Source organism: Pyxicephalus adspersus, chromosome 5 (assembly GCF_032062135.1).
Source record: "Pyxicephalus adspersus chromosome 5, UCB_Pads_2.0, whole genome shotgun sequence".
In the NCBI taxonomy this organism is placed as follows: Eukaryota; Metazoa; Chordata; class Amphibia; order Anura; family Pyxicephalidae; genus Pyxicephalus; species Pyxicephalus adspersus.
Window position 1 is genome coordinate 11,930,554 of NC_092862.1, and position 16,719 is coordinate 11,947,272.

A 16,719-nucleotide genomic window follows, 5' to 3' on the forward strand; every position below is an offset into this window, starting at 1 on the left:
AAGAATGTCAAAAAAAGAAAACATAGAGGTAGAGCTAAAAATAGATATTGGAGTGGGAGGTTTGTTGAACCAGTCAGTTTTGCACAAAGATCTGTTGTTGTCTGTGTCCGCACCTGGCTGCAAGGTGTATGGTTTTGCAAGTATGCATAAACTTTTTTTCTTTTTTTACTTTGCAGTCTCAATTTGCATTTAAAAAAAAACTATGTGCTTGTATACTTTCCTCTAATACTAATTTAATTTATATCCCTAAGCTAATTTACGTCTACAGAAGAGCTTGGCACCGTTCGATATCCTGACCCCAAACTGATGTTGAAGTACAAATCAATATTGTGAGAAATTTTTATAAAAAGTTATCGGTGGCAGCTCCTCCCTGCTTCTCTGCCTAGCACAGCCAGTTTTAGATAAGGATTCAGGCTTCCAACAGCTCCCAGTTATTTAGGAATGAGCTGGGACTGTAAATCACTAAATGGCACTTAGCTCCCTAGCAAATAGAAAGAGCAGAGTATTTCCCTTGTATGAAAGCTCCAAAATTTGACATACAGTATATTAGAATGGGAAGAGTAGGAAGGATAAACTCAGGGCAAAGCCAGAAGTTGGAGCGGTTTTATTGCTGTGAACTGCAGAGTTTGTGTTAATCCAACTTTAAAGCTCTTTAAGAAAGGAAGCAATCCGTTCTAACACAACAGCATGAAATCAAAGATGACTGGCTAAAATGTAGGAAATCAATTGTGTCAAACGTCACTGAGATCTAAGAGAATAAAGAATTTATATTGAGCCTTTCTGAGGCTTAAGGAAAAACATCAATGTCATAAAAACAGCCAAGTAACTTTTAAAGCCATTTAATTATTCCTTTAAACACACAGAAGATGTTAAAGGGCACCTGTTGATTTATCTTATTATTTGACTTACTATTTTAATTCATTATTTTTTAAATGATTCTAATATGTCACGTCACATGTTTATTTGAAAGTTATTAAAGTTTTTGTCAACTCTTTTATTTTTTTTATTTAAGTCTATAAACTGCTCTTTAAGATTTATGTTTCCATGACTTGGATCCAATTTTTAATTTACAAATAAACATTAAGGTACCTTGAAAACATTTAGATCGCACTATAGAAATAAAGAGCAATATGGCACATTGTCATTTTAAATGAGATGCCTTACTACCACACACACACCTGATTTAACATGATTTATCTCACCAAGAAAGTATAAACATAAAGCTCAACTTCATTGTTTAAAAAACATAGGAAAGAGAGAACTTTGCACAGTTTTGTTCCTCTTGGGGAAACTTAATCTCACTTCCTTTCTGAATAGGTAATATTCAGAAAAAATAAGTGATGAAATATTGCTCAAATTTGTGAAGGGTTTAAGCACAGGGTTTTCATTGGTGTGGAGATCCTAGGAAACAAAAGAACTACAGTCAATTACCAGTAAGATGTAGAGGCATGCAATCTTTTATTCAGATGTTAAACAAAGATAAACAAAAACTTAAACATTGACTTGACTGAACATTTAAAGTGGACCCATCACCACAATTTTTACTTTAAATAACTGTTTGTTTTTTTTTCACTCCATTTTTTCACGTCATCATATGGATGCATCCATTAGAATGCCCCCTTCAGGCTTTAGTTTGTAGATATGAAATAAAGTTATATAGTAGGTCAGGTTGAATAAAGACATAAGTCCATCAAGTTCAACCTCTATCCCAGATATAAAACCCTATGGACATACCGTAGTTGGTCCAGAGGAAGGCAAAAAAAAACCCTGGTACAATTTGTTCAAACAGGGGGAAAAAAAATCCTTCCTGATTCCATGAGGCAATCGGATTTTTCCTGTATCAACAGTCTCTGCTATCTTTACTTTAAAGCTTTAATACTCAGTTATATTCTGTGCTTCCAGGAAAGCATCCAGCTTTTTCCTAACTTCCTGAGGGAGCCGATTCCACATTTTCACAGACCTTACAGTGAAGAATCCCTTCCTTATCCGGAGCTTAAACTTCTTTTCCTCCAGACGCAAAGAGTGCCCTCTTGTTCCTTGTAATGATCTCAAAGTGAATAATTGGGAACAGAGTTCTCTATATGGACCATTTATATATTTATACAGGGTGATCATATCGCTCCTTATACGTCTCTTCTCAAGGGAGAATAGATTCAGTTCAGCTAATCTCTCCTCATAGCTGAGCTCCTCATAATGTTTCATATTTATCTGACAATTTAAATATGTTTTATTTGTTATCCCAGAGCACATTAAGCAAAGAAAAGACAATATATAAAAACATTATTCTTTTCTTTTTAAGAAATGAAGGTCAATAAGAAGATGCTTCCTTTGCATAATATTCTGTAATCAGGATTTGCAGTTTTAGAACTTAGACATAAAGGTCCAATGCAGAGCTGGGCTGGTGTTTCTCTTCTTTCCCCTGGGAAATATAATATAGAAATTAAGAGAACTTCACAGAAGGATCTGAACCTGAGCTCACTATGACATTTCTTTTGTCATTAAAATGTTTTGTTGACAACCTGTTCTATATATATGGTTTCATTACAATTGTTTTGCCACTGGAGTGCAGTGAAATAATCAAGTACAAATCTTCATGACATTACATTTACCTATGTTCATTCATTTATACCAGTTTTGCATATAAAAAGAAAAAGGCTATTTATTGTTTGTATTATATTATGATAGATATTATTATAATGTATTTATATGGTTATATATTATGTGGGCTGTACAGGGTACATTTTCATGTCACTAGCTGTCCCTCAGAGGAGCTCACAATCTAATGTCCTTACCATAGTCATATATCATTAACAAGGCCTACAGCCAATTTTGGGGAGGAAACCAATTAATATACTAGTATTCTTTGGTATGTGGGAGGAAAACTAGAGTGGCTGGAGGAATGTCACACAAACACAGAGAGAACATACACACTAAAGCATACCATCTAAATGAAATTCTGTGTTTTTATTAAGTGCCTTTATTAAGTGCCTTACTCTTCCAGGGAAAAGCATCACTTCAAATAAAACTGGATTTTTTTTTTTACTAATTTATGTTCCCATTATTTGATATGCGCTTTCCATATTTGTCTTGGGAATCACGGCCACCGTGAATAAAACTAATGAAACATCCAAAAAGCAATAGAAAGACAAACAAAACAAACAAAAGACGAAATCTTGAGGAAATGAGGAAACCTGCTCATGTGACAAATAAGAGAAAATAAGCCTTAGTTAGAAGAGATTGTCTCCTATTTTTGCTGTCTACTGGACAGAAAGTGAAGAAAATTTTTCCAAAAGGGACATAGATGAAAAACAGGTCTTATAGAGGTGTTAGCCATTCCCTATTAAGTCTAAAATAATAGTTAACTCTTTAGGTATACTTTAACTTCCCCCCTTCCATCAATACACACTCACCTTCTCTTTATTTAATTTAATTACTGGGAAGGAGAGGAAGGACACACAGGAATGAGCAATTTCTTCCTATACCCTTGTATTAACCCTGGTCCAATCACTGAGTTCTAGTACTGCTACTTGGGGTGGAAAGGCAGGAGGGGGAAAACCACATTTTTAAAATATTGGATGTACTAAATGAGATCAAAAGATGATAAAACTTTTTGAACAGACTATATGTGAAATTCAGTGTCAATATCTGAAACATTAATTTCTTTATTGACTGGAGTTATTGGCCATGCACTGGGAAAGTGACTTTGAAGTGAGTTTGAGATTTTGTTAACTGAAAACTGAAAATGAATTGTGTCCTCTGAATGTCTCTGTCAGGATTGTCACCTGTGTTGGCCTGGGGGGACAGACAAGCTCAGTACAGCGGCAGTGCGCCGGTAGAGAGGTGAGTGCTGAACTGAATCTATTATCCTGTTAGTCCTGGTGATTTGTGTAGGTATCATTGACTCTATAAGTATAACTCTTTGCATCCTAAAATGTTTTTTAATGTTTTCCCTCTTTCTTTAATCCAGTTTCACAATTTTGTTTTGTTTTATATCACTTGAGTGAAAAATGGAAAATAGATTTAAAAAAGATCTTTTTAGCTGTCTAATATACAACATTTTGTTGAATAATTAGTACTATTACAGATACTTTTAGGCAAATATCTCTATTCGGATTATAGGGGACCCAAAAAATTAAGGTCTTTGATATCCACAATATTTAGGATTATTCAGTTTAGATTTTTCTTTCATTATTCTCCTACTACACTTTAGGTAAAGGTTGGGCATGCAGGCACAATCAAAGCACATTAGGGTAAAAAAATATTTGGAGTGTTGCAGACTACTCTTTCAAATTTGTAAGCTTAGCTCTTTTAAGCGTAATATTTTTTTTTACTACTGGACAGGTTGCAAAAGAGAACACGCTGCATAATAACATTTTATGTTCTCCTGTATAGCCAACAGGTGGCACTTTAGTCTCCTATTCAGATTTTCCATCCTCCCAGGTTGCTCCATTGACTTACAGAAATTTGTTGTTCTGCAAACTCAATGGAGTCTAATAATAAAGCAGTGAATCTCACATTGACCAAATCATTGCTTGGTGGGGAATCCTCCAGCTCCATTTGTTTTCAATGGCAGTGATTAATCCTTCACCTGAAAATGTTTTGGTGAATGTCTGATACCTCAAGTCATTACAGCAGTGACTACTCCCTTATCCTTGGGTTTTAATCAAATCAGGCATACCAACAGCATTAAGGAAATGCTGGGGCAATATATGTCTTAAATCTTCTGTTCTTCACAACACAGTCTGGGGGGTAGATGGAACTTATTGTCTTGCATCTTAGCCAGTGTAGTCTGGTCCACTTTGTAACTCTACTATAGCATTGTTTCTTATTAGGAACCATTTACATCTAATCCACCTATGTTTGAACCGACATGTTCACTGACACTGATTTACATGTATGTTTACTGAGTAGGTTATGTTAGCTTTGACAAAGTCCCAAAACACATTGCCTCATAACTGAGATGCATACAAATTGAGTGGTCCACAGCATTCTACATACTTAGTCCAGAGCTGCTGGGGATCTTTAGAGTGGACTAACCCAGACTGTTCTTTAACCCTTGGACTATCAAGAAAGAAACCATTGCTGTTATCTAATAAATAATTTCCTTTAGTATTATCCTGATATGAAGAATCAACCCCTGGTCAGATTGGCATTATTTATATCATATGCCCCTCTATTGCTCATCCCTCACTTTTTGTAATAGATTACTTATTTGAAATTTGTCTATTTTACGATTTTCAAGGTCTCCCATTCCAAATGTCAGTTGGCTCAGTTTCACCTTGGTGTCCTATTCTGTAGTATGACCTTGTGGTCCTTCTCACAACTTACAATTTCTATGTTACCTTTAGAGAAAGCCATTCGAGAACATTCTACCCATCAACAACACAGTACGATGATTCAGAACCTCAGGTGATAGTGGATATTATTGACCGAAAAAAAGATACACCATAAAAAAAAAATGGTGAGTGCCTTCGGAAGACAGAATGCAGCACGGTCAAAAAGGGTTTGCTTATGGTTAGACTTCATTTTCTTAGTCTGCAACAAAAAATGTAATTGTCCTCTAAAGTCTAACTTTTAATTAGCTGAAAGTGTTTTTTATTTTGGTTCCCACTAGAGTCTTTTTTTTTTAGATGATATAGGGGGCCTGTTACCACCAATGTGTTGCATTACCACACACGTTAACACAACTCACAGCAACACACAAGGCATGTTTGGGTATTGTGTTACCTTTCATTGGTAATGGCACCCTGAACTTACCTTGCCAACACACTTCAGAGCGTGTTTTTAAAGTGTTGCATGCACTATTTTGCATTAGGCTGCCTTAACATAGCACAAATGAACGCATATGGCAACATGCAGCATTTTTCTACAAAAATCTGCTCTATGCCATAATGGGAACAGACTCACTGCTGAGACTTTATGATTTTTTTAATTGAAAAAGGCTTGTGCCAATGCTACATTCCACCATCTTTGAATCTGGGTTATGGTAAAGAATGAATTGTAAATAGAATTCAATTAATATGCAAGCATGTTTAAAGTAAACCAAAATAATAACATCGAATATATTCTTGACAATTCAAAAGTAATTCTTTAGTTGTTTTATAAAAATTCCTTTTTTTAAAAAAATAAAAGAATACTGAATGATCATGTCATAACGGTCCTTGTTCGGTCATTTACTGTTATGGGGTGACAACTGTCTCCTAACTGTGTTTCTGTGTTGTCACCTTCCCCCCTGATGGAGACCAGAAGCAGCCATCACTACACTGATTGTTTGAGCAAGATCCGCTGTTGTCACTGCTAGGAAGCAAGTTGAAAATATTGATAAACAGCCAACAGCACAATGACTGTTTTTGGAAAGGGAGTGATTAAAAGAAACTGGAGGAAATCAGTAAAACCAAGATAAGAAAAAAAAACTGAGGATACGAGGAGCTTTAGAAAGCATAGAAAAGTGGTACTACTTTTCAGCTACTGCAATCCTGATGGTGGACATTCTTCCTCTGCTTCAACCATGGATGTAACATTTATACCTTAAATGTACCTCATTTTGCAAGAACGGACAGTGCCGTTAATGGAGAGCACCCAGTTTAGACTTTCTCTTTCTTCAGATAGTTATATTTATTGATATTGATTTTTTTGGGATGTAAGGTGTAATTGTTTTAGAGCTATGTTGATGTGTATATTTGGTTATTAAAAAATATTTACTTGCAAAGCATGGGTAGTCATCTCAAGACTAGACAGTTCTTACTCATCAGGTTTCACCATGGACACAACTTGCCAAATTTGTTGTTAATCAGGTCACCCATCACTCAGAAGGTATCTGCATGCCTGTCTTTATTCCTGCCTACCTGAAAAAACTAAAGCTATGCACACATTCTGGAAATTCCTAATGCTACAGAGACAACACTAGACAACGAAGGTTTTTTCATCTAAAATTAGCTTTCATTTCACCCTCCAATATATCTACCAATCCTTTCAAAGGTACAGACCAACTTGGTTCAGCTACAAAATGGCTTTCTGCAAAAGTTGTATTTATAACAGGAGCACTTTAATTGCTAAGAAACATCAGCATAAACCAACCTTTTCCCAGAAAATAATCAACAGTAAAATTGAAGTGTTGATATGAAAGGCAGACTTTACCCCTGGAACACACAATTGTTATTGTCTGCTGTAGCTGGCAGATTGAAACGTGTTTTCTTTTAATGGGCCAGGAAATGAGTCAGTTCATTATACAGTACAGTGTGCATGGTTAATAATTAGGTTTCAATCATTTATCGGACGCCTTGTGTTCATCTATGTAAAGCCGCGTACACACGTGCAATAATAGTCGTTGGAAAGGATCTTTCACAATCCTTTCCAACAACTAGCACTGCACGATGCATGAACGAGCTCTGTACATACAGCATCTATCTATCTATCTATCTATCTATCTATCTATCTATCTATCTATCTATCTATCTATCTATCTCCATCAAATTGATCTCTTCTCTCTTTCTTTCTCTCTCTCTCTCTCTCTCTCGCTTGTTCTCTCTATCTCTTTTTGTTTCTTTTTCTCTCTCTCTCTCTCTCTCTCTCTCTCTTTCTTTCTTTCTTTCTTTCTTTCTCTCTCTCTCTTTCATTCTCTCTCTCTTTCACTCTCACTCTCTCAAACACTGTAAGCAGCTTCTCTTTTTTGAACAAATTTGTTCTTCTGTAATAAAGAATTATTCTTGAACAGGAAGATTATTTATTATTCATGTTTGTTTTCCAGAATGAAGAACTATTTTATGAAAAAGAAAATATACAAGGACTCTGTTGCACTGTCCAGTGATCGAAAAGAAAAATGGAAACAAAGGTTTTATTCTTTACACATACCTGCTAACTAGACAAGAACACTGATCTGTCCAGCACTGAGGCTCTCAGCTGCAAATCTATATTTTATATGGAGAGTTTATATTGCTGCTTGTTGTGAAGATCAACCAAAGAAGGACAATAACAACATTTTATACTCCCAGAAGGCCTGGTATCTATGCCACCTTCTGTCCTGATTCAGCCACATTCCATTGGTTTCTTTGTGGAGTATAGTTTAATGTAAAAGACTTTGCCAATAAAACCAGGGAAGAACCATCCAATGTTATTTATAAAACTAACTTTGATTGAGTACAGGAGACTTAACAACAAGGTCATGTTGTTATCTTGGGTTCTGTCCCTGCCGGGGAGATTCATCCTCTCTATTTGATCATTGTCATCAGAGCTAAAACTTTTGAGTTGTAACTGGAATATTCGGGAAATTTTCCAATGGTGACTTGTTTGAGGTTGATCACTGAGATAAGTAAATATAGGAGGCATGTGCATTCTTGGTGTGATATGTGCATTTTTTTCCTAGATCTGTACAGTAATAAAGTTTGCAAAATTTTGAGTACGAACTTCCTGTAACCAAGATCAATCACTGCTGCCCTCTCTTCTTGTGCACTATTCATGGTCATGTCTCAGCCCCCTCCTGAATTTTCTGCAAACAGCTGATGTTGGGTGGGCCTGCAGGTCCTCATCCCAAGGTTTACTCAAGCTTGGTCCAGCACAGCACAGCACATGATGTTGCTGCTACTTTTTGCAAGGTAACATTTAGGTTTGAAAAGATAATTAGTGCACACAAAGTGGATTTAAGGAAGGCTTAGGATCCCATTCTCGTGAACAATTCAGATGTTTAAATATCTAACAGAGCACTGCCTACAGGACATTTCTATCTATTTTCACAGAGGTTCTATTGATCAGGCATCCATCCTACATAGTTTTACAGGTCTAGCCATCTCACTTTTGATGGGTATCTTTGGTACTAGAGAACAACTCTTAAGTTCTGTGAAGCTAAAACTTGCTGCTTTGGCTTTAGAATTGTTTTTTTAATGTCTGAACTTAGCAAACGTGATAAGTTCAAGACAAGTGCATACTGCAGAGTGTGCTGAGTATGCTGGAGTGTATCTCACCAATGGCATTAATACCAGAGGATGAGTTGTGTGTGTGCTGGATTGCCAATCTCACAAATAAATGATTACTGGGAAGTGAGTTGTGTTTACTGAAATATAATTCTGACTGGAGGGAAGGATACTGGGCATTGTGTGTGCTGCAGATCTCAATAGTGTAATGGATTCTGAGGGAGAGAGATTCGTGTGTTCTATAGTTACGATTTCACCACTACTGTAGCGTGAGCTGTTTATGCTAGAGTACAGATGTCACTGGAGTCATGGATAATGGGGAGCAGGGTATACATGCAGATGCACTGATCTCACTGGTGGAAAATAACATGGTGGGATTAGAAGTGGTGGGATAGTGGATGTTTTATGTGAGATTGAAGGTAGATCTTACAGGTACAGTGAGTACTGGCTCCTAAACTGTGTATACTGGTATGCTGATCTTACAGGTGCTCAGGGAGTGAGTAATGTGTTCTTAAGTTTACTAGATGCAGGGAATGGAACGGTGTGCTTCAGTTGTCACTCCTCTTGCACTTGGCTTGCTGTGTGTGCAATCTCTTTCCTTTATTTAATTTTCTATATGTGTAGGAAAATATTGCGACTTTTGGACATGGAAACCTTGAAAATGAAACAGAAGTATAAGATCTGCAGTTTTCCTCCATGGAATTACTTCAGAAAGTCAGCTGTCATAAAAAAAATATTCAGTTCTGTTGAGAAGCTCATGAAAATGTCACATATATATGGGTTATTGCTACAAAATTACTATATTGACATTACCATATATGCTAGAGTCTCGAGCATAATCACATTGTATTCACATGATGAGTATCTGTGATTACCTCTACTTTATACACTTTACCAACCTTCGTCAGTCAGATTCCATCTTAAACATAAAAGAATGCTTATCCTGATATATCTCTTATCTCCATCCTCTCCAATAAAGTGCTTTCAATTCCCACAGTGGAAAAGAGGCAGTACTATGCTCAGGTTGTAGAAATGCAATATCTATGTGTCCTGCAGCAAGGAAGATGGACGAAATCAGAAAAAAATCAGAAAAAAAAAAAAAAACTTTAGCGAAACAGGCAATTCAATTAAAAACAATTCAGGAACAATTTGAATCAAGTAACTTTCAAGGGGATCAATTAAAGCGTGTAACCTAATTGTGAGATCCTAAAGCTGATTTGTATTTAAATTTAACTTGTTCTTAAAATTGTAAAAAAAAAAAAAAGAGAACAGCAGCAGGTAGTCGACAGATAAAGCTTGTTGCACAAACTGCATTTATTATTTGAGGTTGCAGCATAAGGGGCCTGATTTATTAAAGCTTGCCAAGGCTGGAGAAGATAGACTATCATGGAAAAACCTTGGTGATCCAGCAAACCTGAATTTGATTTCTTAAAAAATATTTGCTATTAGTTGGTAAATGTTTTCAATCCTGGACGAGATCTATTTCAGGTTTGCTGGATCACCCATGATAGTCTATCTTCTCCAGCCTTGGAGAACTTCAATAAATCAGGCCCATGGTGCCTTTCCTAGACCTATTGATGAGTTTGTTCATAGAGAGTAGAATCACTTTATGGCCTTTTTTCAGAAATGGGCAACTGCCCATATTGAGTTCTCCTACTTCTGAGTCAGCCATTTTCAACCAGAGTTCCACGAAACCCTTGGGTTCCTCCTAAATTTTCTAGGAGTTTCTTGAGCTGTGGCTTCCTCTTAACAATGCCTGAATATTTCCTGGCCAACACCACTTAGCAGAACCAGTGGTATGACATCAATGATCTTTTTGGATGTCTTTGAAGCTGGCATTTTGACAACAAATGTCAAAAACAAAAGAGGCTTTTTTCCCCATTAACTCCAAAAAATTACATTTAGCAGTTTCTTGCCAATATTTGATATATACTATAAGTTTTTTTTTCTGAGATAAAAAGGTTTCTGACGAATGCTTCTCTAGACCAAAATAGGGAGTGGGTTTTGGGTGGGTATCTGTAGTGGATACCTCTTTCTTTAATGATTATTTTATATATTTTAGCTTATCTTTCCTAAAATGTGGTGGCTCTATTTGTATTTCAGCAAGGCCACAACAAAAACATTTGAATTTTGTTTTACAATGTACAATTTACAATATATCATATCATTGTAAAATTGTATTTATTAAAGATGTCCTTATATAATACATAAGGAACCATGTTTAAATGGGACATCACTTTCCAACAACTCTAAATTTTAGTAAAATTGTTTATAAATATAGAAATGCAATATTTGTGTCTATTCTCCCTTATTCAAAAGTGACTATTTAGTAGCCCCACAATTCACTTGGATCCTTTTTAAATGTTATATGTTCCCTTGATAATAAATCTGCGCAAAACTTGAAGATGGACGATCTCTGCCTGAAGAGTCGCTACTTGGAATCTGTGCATGGGATGTGACCTGTACTGAATACATAGTCAAAAATAAAGCCGTCATTCAGGTGAGATGAACTGATATAATAATTATATTAATGATTTCTTTTGTGCTTTCAAAAGTGTCTTCTGTTAGTTATAGGATCCCAAAGAAGGCTTGAGAATGGAAAGTTCTATATACTTTGTAATTGGATTCCTGAACCATAGAGTGTTGCACTTGATGCTCTTGTCCTGGATGATTATAGAATGGATAAGGCTTTTACTCCAGGTCTTCAGGAGCAAAGGGACATTTTCCATATCCCCTTACTGACATTACAGATCAGAGGTGCAAACATTTAGTAGCTTTGTAATGCTAAGCTTGATTCTGAAGCTCTGTTACCTTGGCTTTTCACGTCATCAATGCACTTTTTAGATTGTAGATTGTAAGCTCTTCTAACCAAAGTCCTTTCCTCCTCCTATGTCACCGTCTGTATCTGTCTGTCATTTGCAACACTTAATTAATGTACAGCTCTGCGTAATCTATTGGTGCTATATAAATACTGTTTATTATTAATAATATTAATAATAATAATCTTTGCAGAATCCTCTAACTCAAATGGTAGACAGTGGATCAAACATCTTAGAAAACTTTGTCAGGTCTACATTGCATGTAACCTCCTGTTTGTTGTAATCCTGGATGAGATAAAAATAACTTACAGTAGGAGTACTTTAATGCATAATTTGCAAAAAATGATCCTGGAAAACCTGGGTGACCCAGGTGGGTCTTGCTGGATCACCAAGGTTCACCCATATCTATCTTCTCCAGATTCGGGGAGCTTTAATAAATCAGGCCCAAGATGTCTCATGTTAACACTTTCTTGATTGGCCATATTTCAGCCTTGATTTTCAAGGTGGTAGCCACTTGCTACTAGCTAGAGTTCCATTTTACTCTCACAGATTATCTCTTTACCTCCAACCTTTCTCATGACTCCCTCTCCAACCCTTTCTATGTACTTTTGTACAGTGATTGACTCATGTCATTGCCCCGTTTATTGACCCCCTTCTACTGTGAGACCCTAATATAGTTCTTCAATTATACATAAGCCTCTTGAAAATTAAATATTAAGATTCTTGCATTAGTCATGACTGGTTCTCTTTAAGTAATATCAGGCAGAAGAACTGTGGATAGAATGTTTAGTCGCTTAAGCTATAAAGGATGAGAGAGGTGAGAAGGAAATCTGAAGTATGAAGTAGAGATATCCCAAAATAGGCACCAAAGGTCACTAAGGGCTAATAGACAATCCGGCTGTTACTATGGAAACAAGCATCTACGAAAGTCGACATTTTCATTAAGGTATATATGAGAACGTCATAACGTGCAACAAACTCATCATAAATATGATGTATCGAAAGTGACATGTGGCAGTAAATGATATAACCCATTGCTTTGTAATTGATAAGAGGTCATCTGATTTCTTCTACACCCTCCAGCTGCAGCTGGTTGACAGTTGATCTTGAAGTCACCCATGTGACTGTTTCTGAACATAACGCTTTCACAGAATCACATAAACCCCAGCAATAAGTGCTTTTCTTCAGAATTTTCTGGAGCTGGCAGGGTTAACCTTGGCAAGTAGCTTCTTCCATTAATCCTTTCTGGATTCTGCATACAGGGATTTTCTTTAATCTGATTTTGCCCATGCTTATTTTTCCTGAGGCCCAGGAATTTCTGAGGAGCTTTATGGTTATAATGACATAAAATACACTGTGAGAAATGAGCTGAAGCAGAGTGAACAGAGCCTCCGCCATGAGCGAGGCTTTCCTGTGCACCCTCCATTTTTTTTACTTTTATTTTATCTTTTTTCATTTCTATTCCTACCCTTTATTTGTCTTTCATTCCTTTTCACTTTCTTCCCTTCTCTTTCACTTTCTTCTCTTCCCCTGTCTTTCCTTACCTTTATTTTCAAAGACTTCCCTTTCTTGTCTTTTACAATACCTTACTTACCTACTCTTTATTTTTTTTTCCTATATTATTATTTTATTTCTTAATACTTTGTTTTCAATCCTCTCTCGTGCTTTCATTTCCCATTTCTTGGGAATATACTATATTATACTTTGATTTTCTTTCCTGTCATATGCTTCTATTTGAATTCCTTCCTTTTCATATAATTGTCTTTACTATCCATTTCCTTTTTTTTTTATCTTGTCTTCTCTCATTTTTATTCTTATACTCATTTATACTTTTCCTATTCTTATTTTTCTGTCTATTCATTACTCATTCGCTATTCTCTCCATTTGTTTCTCTCTCTCTCTCCTTCTTTTCTAGCCTTATTAGTAAATCATGACTTTGCTACATATTGGTTGAAATAGTTAAAGAATCTACCTGGCATTGCCCTTAAGGTAACCCTACCACCCAACTGACAATACTTAACTATTCTGCCCTAACATTCCCCGTCCATTTCAAAGGAAGCATGTACAGCTAAAAATCAATAATTCTCTGCAGACCCAAATCTGGTAGAAAATCATTTGTAAGGTTCAAGCGTGCCAATGATAAATGCTGAGAATGGCTGTGTTGGCTTTGCAGCCCTCCACAATGCCTCGCTCCTTACTTCAAACAGCTGTCACTTTGGATCAGATTAAACTAAGATTAAAGTAAGTGAACTTGTCTACATCACCAATGGTTAATGTATACTTGACCTAGTTTTCTTTCTCAGAAAAATGCCAACTGGGTTTGATCAGTCAAAAGGAGCTTTTATGAGAGCAAAACGAGATACAAATGAAAAAAAAAAGTATGTTGTATCGCTATGTAGAGTCAAGATGAATTATTTAGAGCTACGAAAACTACAGACGCTAAGCAAGTCACAAGAAAACTGAAAATGCTGACGTACGTCTTCCTTTATGTGCAAGAAAAGATGTTATAATGCAATTTTTTTGTTATTGTGCAGGATATATCCAAAACATGATGACAGCAAATATTAGCAACTGAAGGAATATAAAACTAAGAATTTCAGACATAAAAATGTAGAAATGGTATACAGTTCTTTGTGTCCAGTATAACCAATCAAAATAATATTTTTGCCAAACTGCAATAGAACCATATAGGGAGATTGTAATTGGCTGATAATGCCAGCAATGCTAAAAATTAGGATTTTTTTATTTTTCTAAAAACAAAAACAGGAAATAGGTCTAAAACTGAAATACATTTTTATTTTGATTGTATGGTGACAATGCACATACTGAATATACCAGGTTGGAAATTATTGGATACATATGAATGGTTTTGGATGGCTTTATTTAGTAGCATCCCTCTGGCAGAAATGCCAACCTCTAACTAGTTTATGTAAACAATAACAGTCTCTGTATTCTTAATATAGGAATTTCATGCCCACTCTTCCTTGCAAAAGTATGTCGTTTGACCAGAACTATTTGTGAAATGCTGTGATTTCACTCACACAAAAGGCCAAAAAGGACTGGGAGCCAGGAGAAGCACAAGCAGCTAGGGGAGCAGAGCCCAGAATTAGGACCTCACCATTCTACCAGCCCAACCCGCAAGGCTCTTCTGTCAATTTTTTATCAAGAGCACCGACAGTGGTTTCTCTTTTAATTCTGTATGCAATTTTGATGAGTTGTAAGCTATCTATGGATACCAAGCGGGAGAAAAATACTTTGTTAATAGATACCTGGCTCTATTTTGCCATCTTTGTGGCATTTTATGACTATAGCACACTGATATTCCACTTGGTTATCCAACATCCTTTTCAATTTTCCATTGATCAAACGATACCAGCCCTATGGCCAGCAGACAGAAGCTGTTGTTTCTACAGTCCGTGCTGCACTCCCACTGTATGTGTGATTATCATCTTGGTGAAGACCAGCAGTGACTGGACTTATCGCTCACATTTACAAGGACCTGAAATGTGTAAGCTCTGCCCAAAATACCCAAATGGAGATATAAAAATGGTCACTGCCGATAGACTCCCTGCAGCTGGTCTTCTCCAATGAAACTGTTCACCTGACTTTGTTCCAAACTGTCCTAGTATAGAGGTGGTCATCATGGTAAGGGTAGGACATTTTTTTTCTTTACGTTAGAGCTACTACCGTAGATCTGGTGATCTGATGACTGATGTGGCAAGAACCAAGAAGGAGCAGGATAGGTCGAAGGAAAAGATCCAAAGAATAGCTGAAGCAGAAGCAGAAGCAATAAGGTGTTTTCAAGGTTCTCATGAAGCACAATGTGTGTTGCATAGTGGTGCGTCATAGCCCACTCACTTTTGGGATGCTCCTTGTTTTTAAAAATTGAATCACACTGCATTCTGGTGCGAATGGACCCAAAGGATGACTAATTTCACAAGAAGCTCAGCTATCCAAAGTCTCAAGCCTCTCTAAACAAAAGTAACTCCCTCCTCATATTTCCCCCTCCTGAATTTGCTAGCCATTCCCTGCTGCAGTCTTTAAATCACATAACCAAAATTCTTTTGCCGCAATAATTACTCATAGTCTTCTATAGGGATGCCTCACATGAACCATTTACCAATGGAACATTCTAGAACTTCTAATAATAAACTCATACTTTACTACTTTTACAGCTTCTGTATTTCAATCACATTTGAAGCCTTGAGTCTGCCATACCCATAACAGTATAGCTCGGTATATCCTTTTGTACATTCCAGGCTATCCTATAGATGGATGACAGCTGTTCTAATCATTCCATGGCCAAGCATCTTGTTTCGGTGCATCTAGATGTAGCTATGAAATGTGAATCACTGGCCCGGATTCCGTAGGAGTGGATGGTGGTGTTACAAAGAGGGTGGGGTAAACAATGATGGATTGGATGGTAATAATTTTTAACAGGTCAAAGGGACACTACTTGTGTTTTTTTTTTTTGCAGAATATTTAGATTTATTGCTATTTTTCCAGTGAATGTTTAAGGCTGATTGGAACAAATTAGATTTGGTAAAACAAAATAGAATTTTTCACACCTCCTATTTTGTTCTTTGACAATGAGCATCCACCTTGATGTATTTCATGGGGATTGTATTAAGGTAACTGTTCTACCCGTGTGGATGTACAGTAAATGCTGATGTATGTTCAGGCTTGGATAAGCTACACATCTTCAAATTTATAGAACAAGTCCAAAAATCTGGATAAATAGGATAGTTTACAGGGATAAATTACGCACATTGTCAAAGTGGCAATGCCACCATTGTCACCACTCCTGATGTGAAGTGTTATTCATGTAAGTGGTTATCTGATCTAAAAAGAAGAATAAGCTGAAGTTCCTTTTTGTTTTTCTGAGTTTTTGTTTTCTTGCTGTAAAGGCTTACAAAATGTGTGGCCAACCAATACAAGAAAAAAAGCTGGATCTGGAAATGACTTAATGGATGGGTTGAGTAAGATACTAAAGA

General features: G+C 36.4%; 1 protein-coding gene across 1 annotated transcript in view; it reads left to right on the top strand.

Moving 5' to 3' along the window:
* Nucleotides 1–8,258, top strand: part of LOC140331899 (transient receptor potential cation channel subfamily A member 1-like) — a 64,987-nt gene extending 56,729 nt beyond the window's left edge. The window contains exons 16-18 of the mRNA XM_072413233.1: nt 3,774–3,840; nt 5,349–5,461; nt 7,748–8,258. Of these exons, the coding sequence (XP_072269334.1) occupies nt 3,774–3,840; nt 5,349–5,451 (170 nt within the window). The 3' untranslated portion in view covers nt 5,452–5,461; nt 7,748–8,258. The remainder of the gene's footprint in view (nt 1–3,773; nt 3,841–5,348; nt 5,462–7,747) is intronic.
* Nucleotides 8,259–16,719: the final 8,461 nt, after the last annotated feature.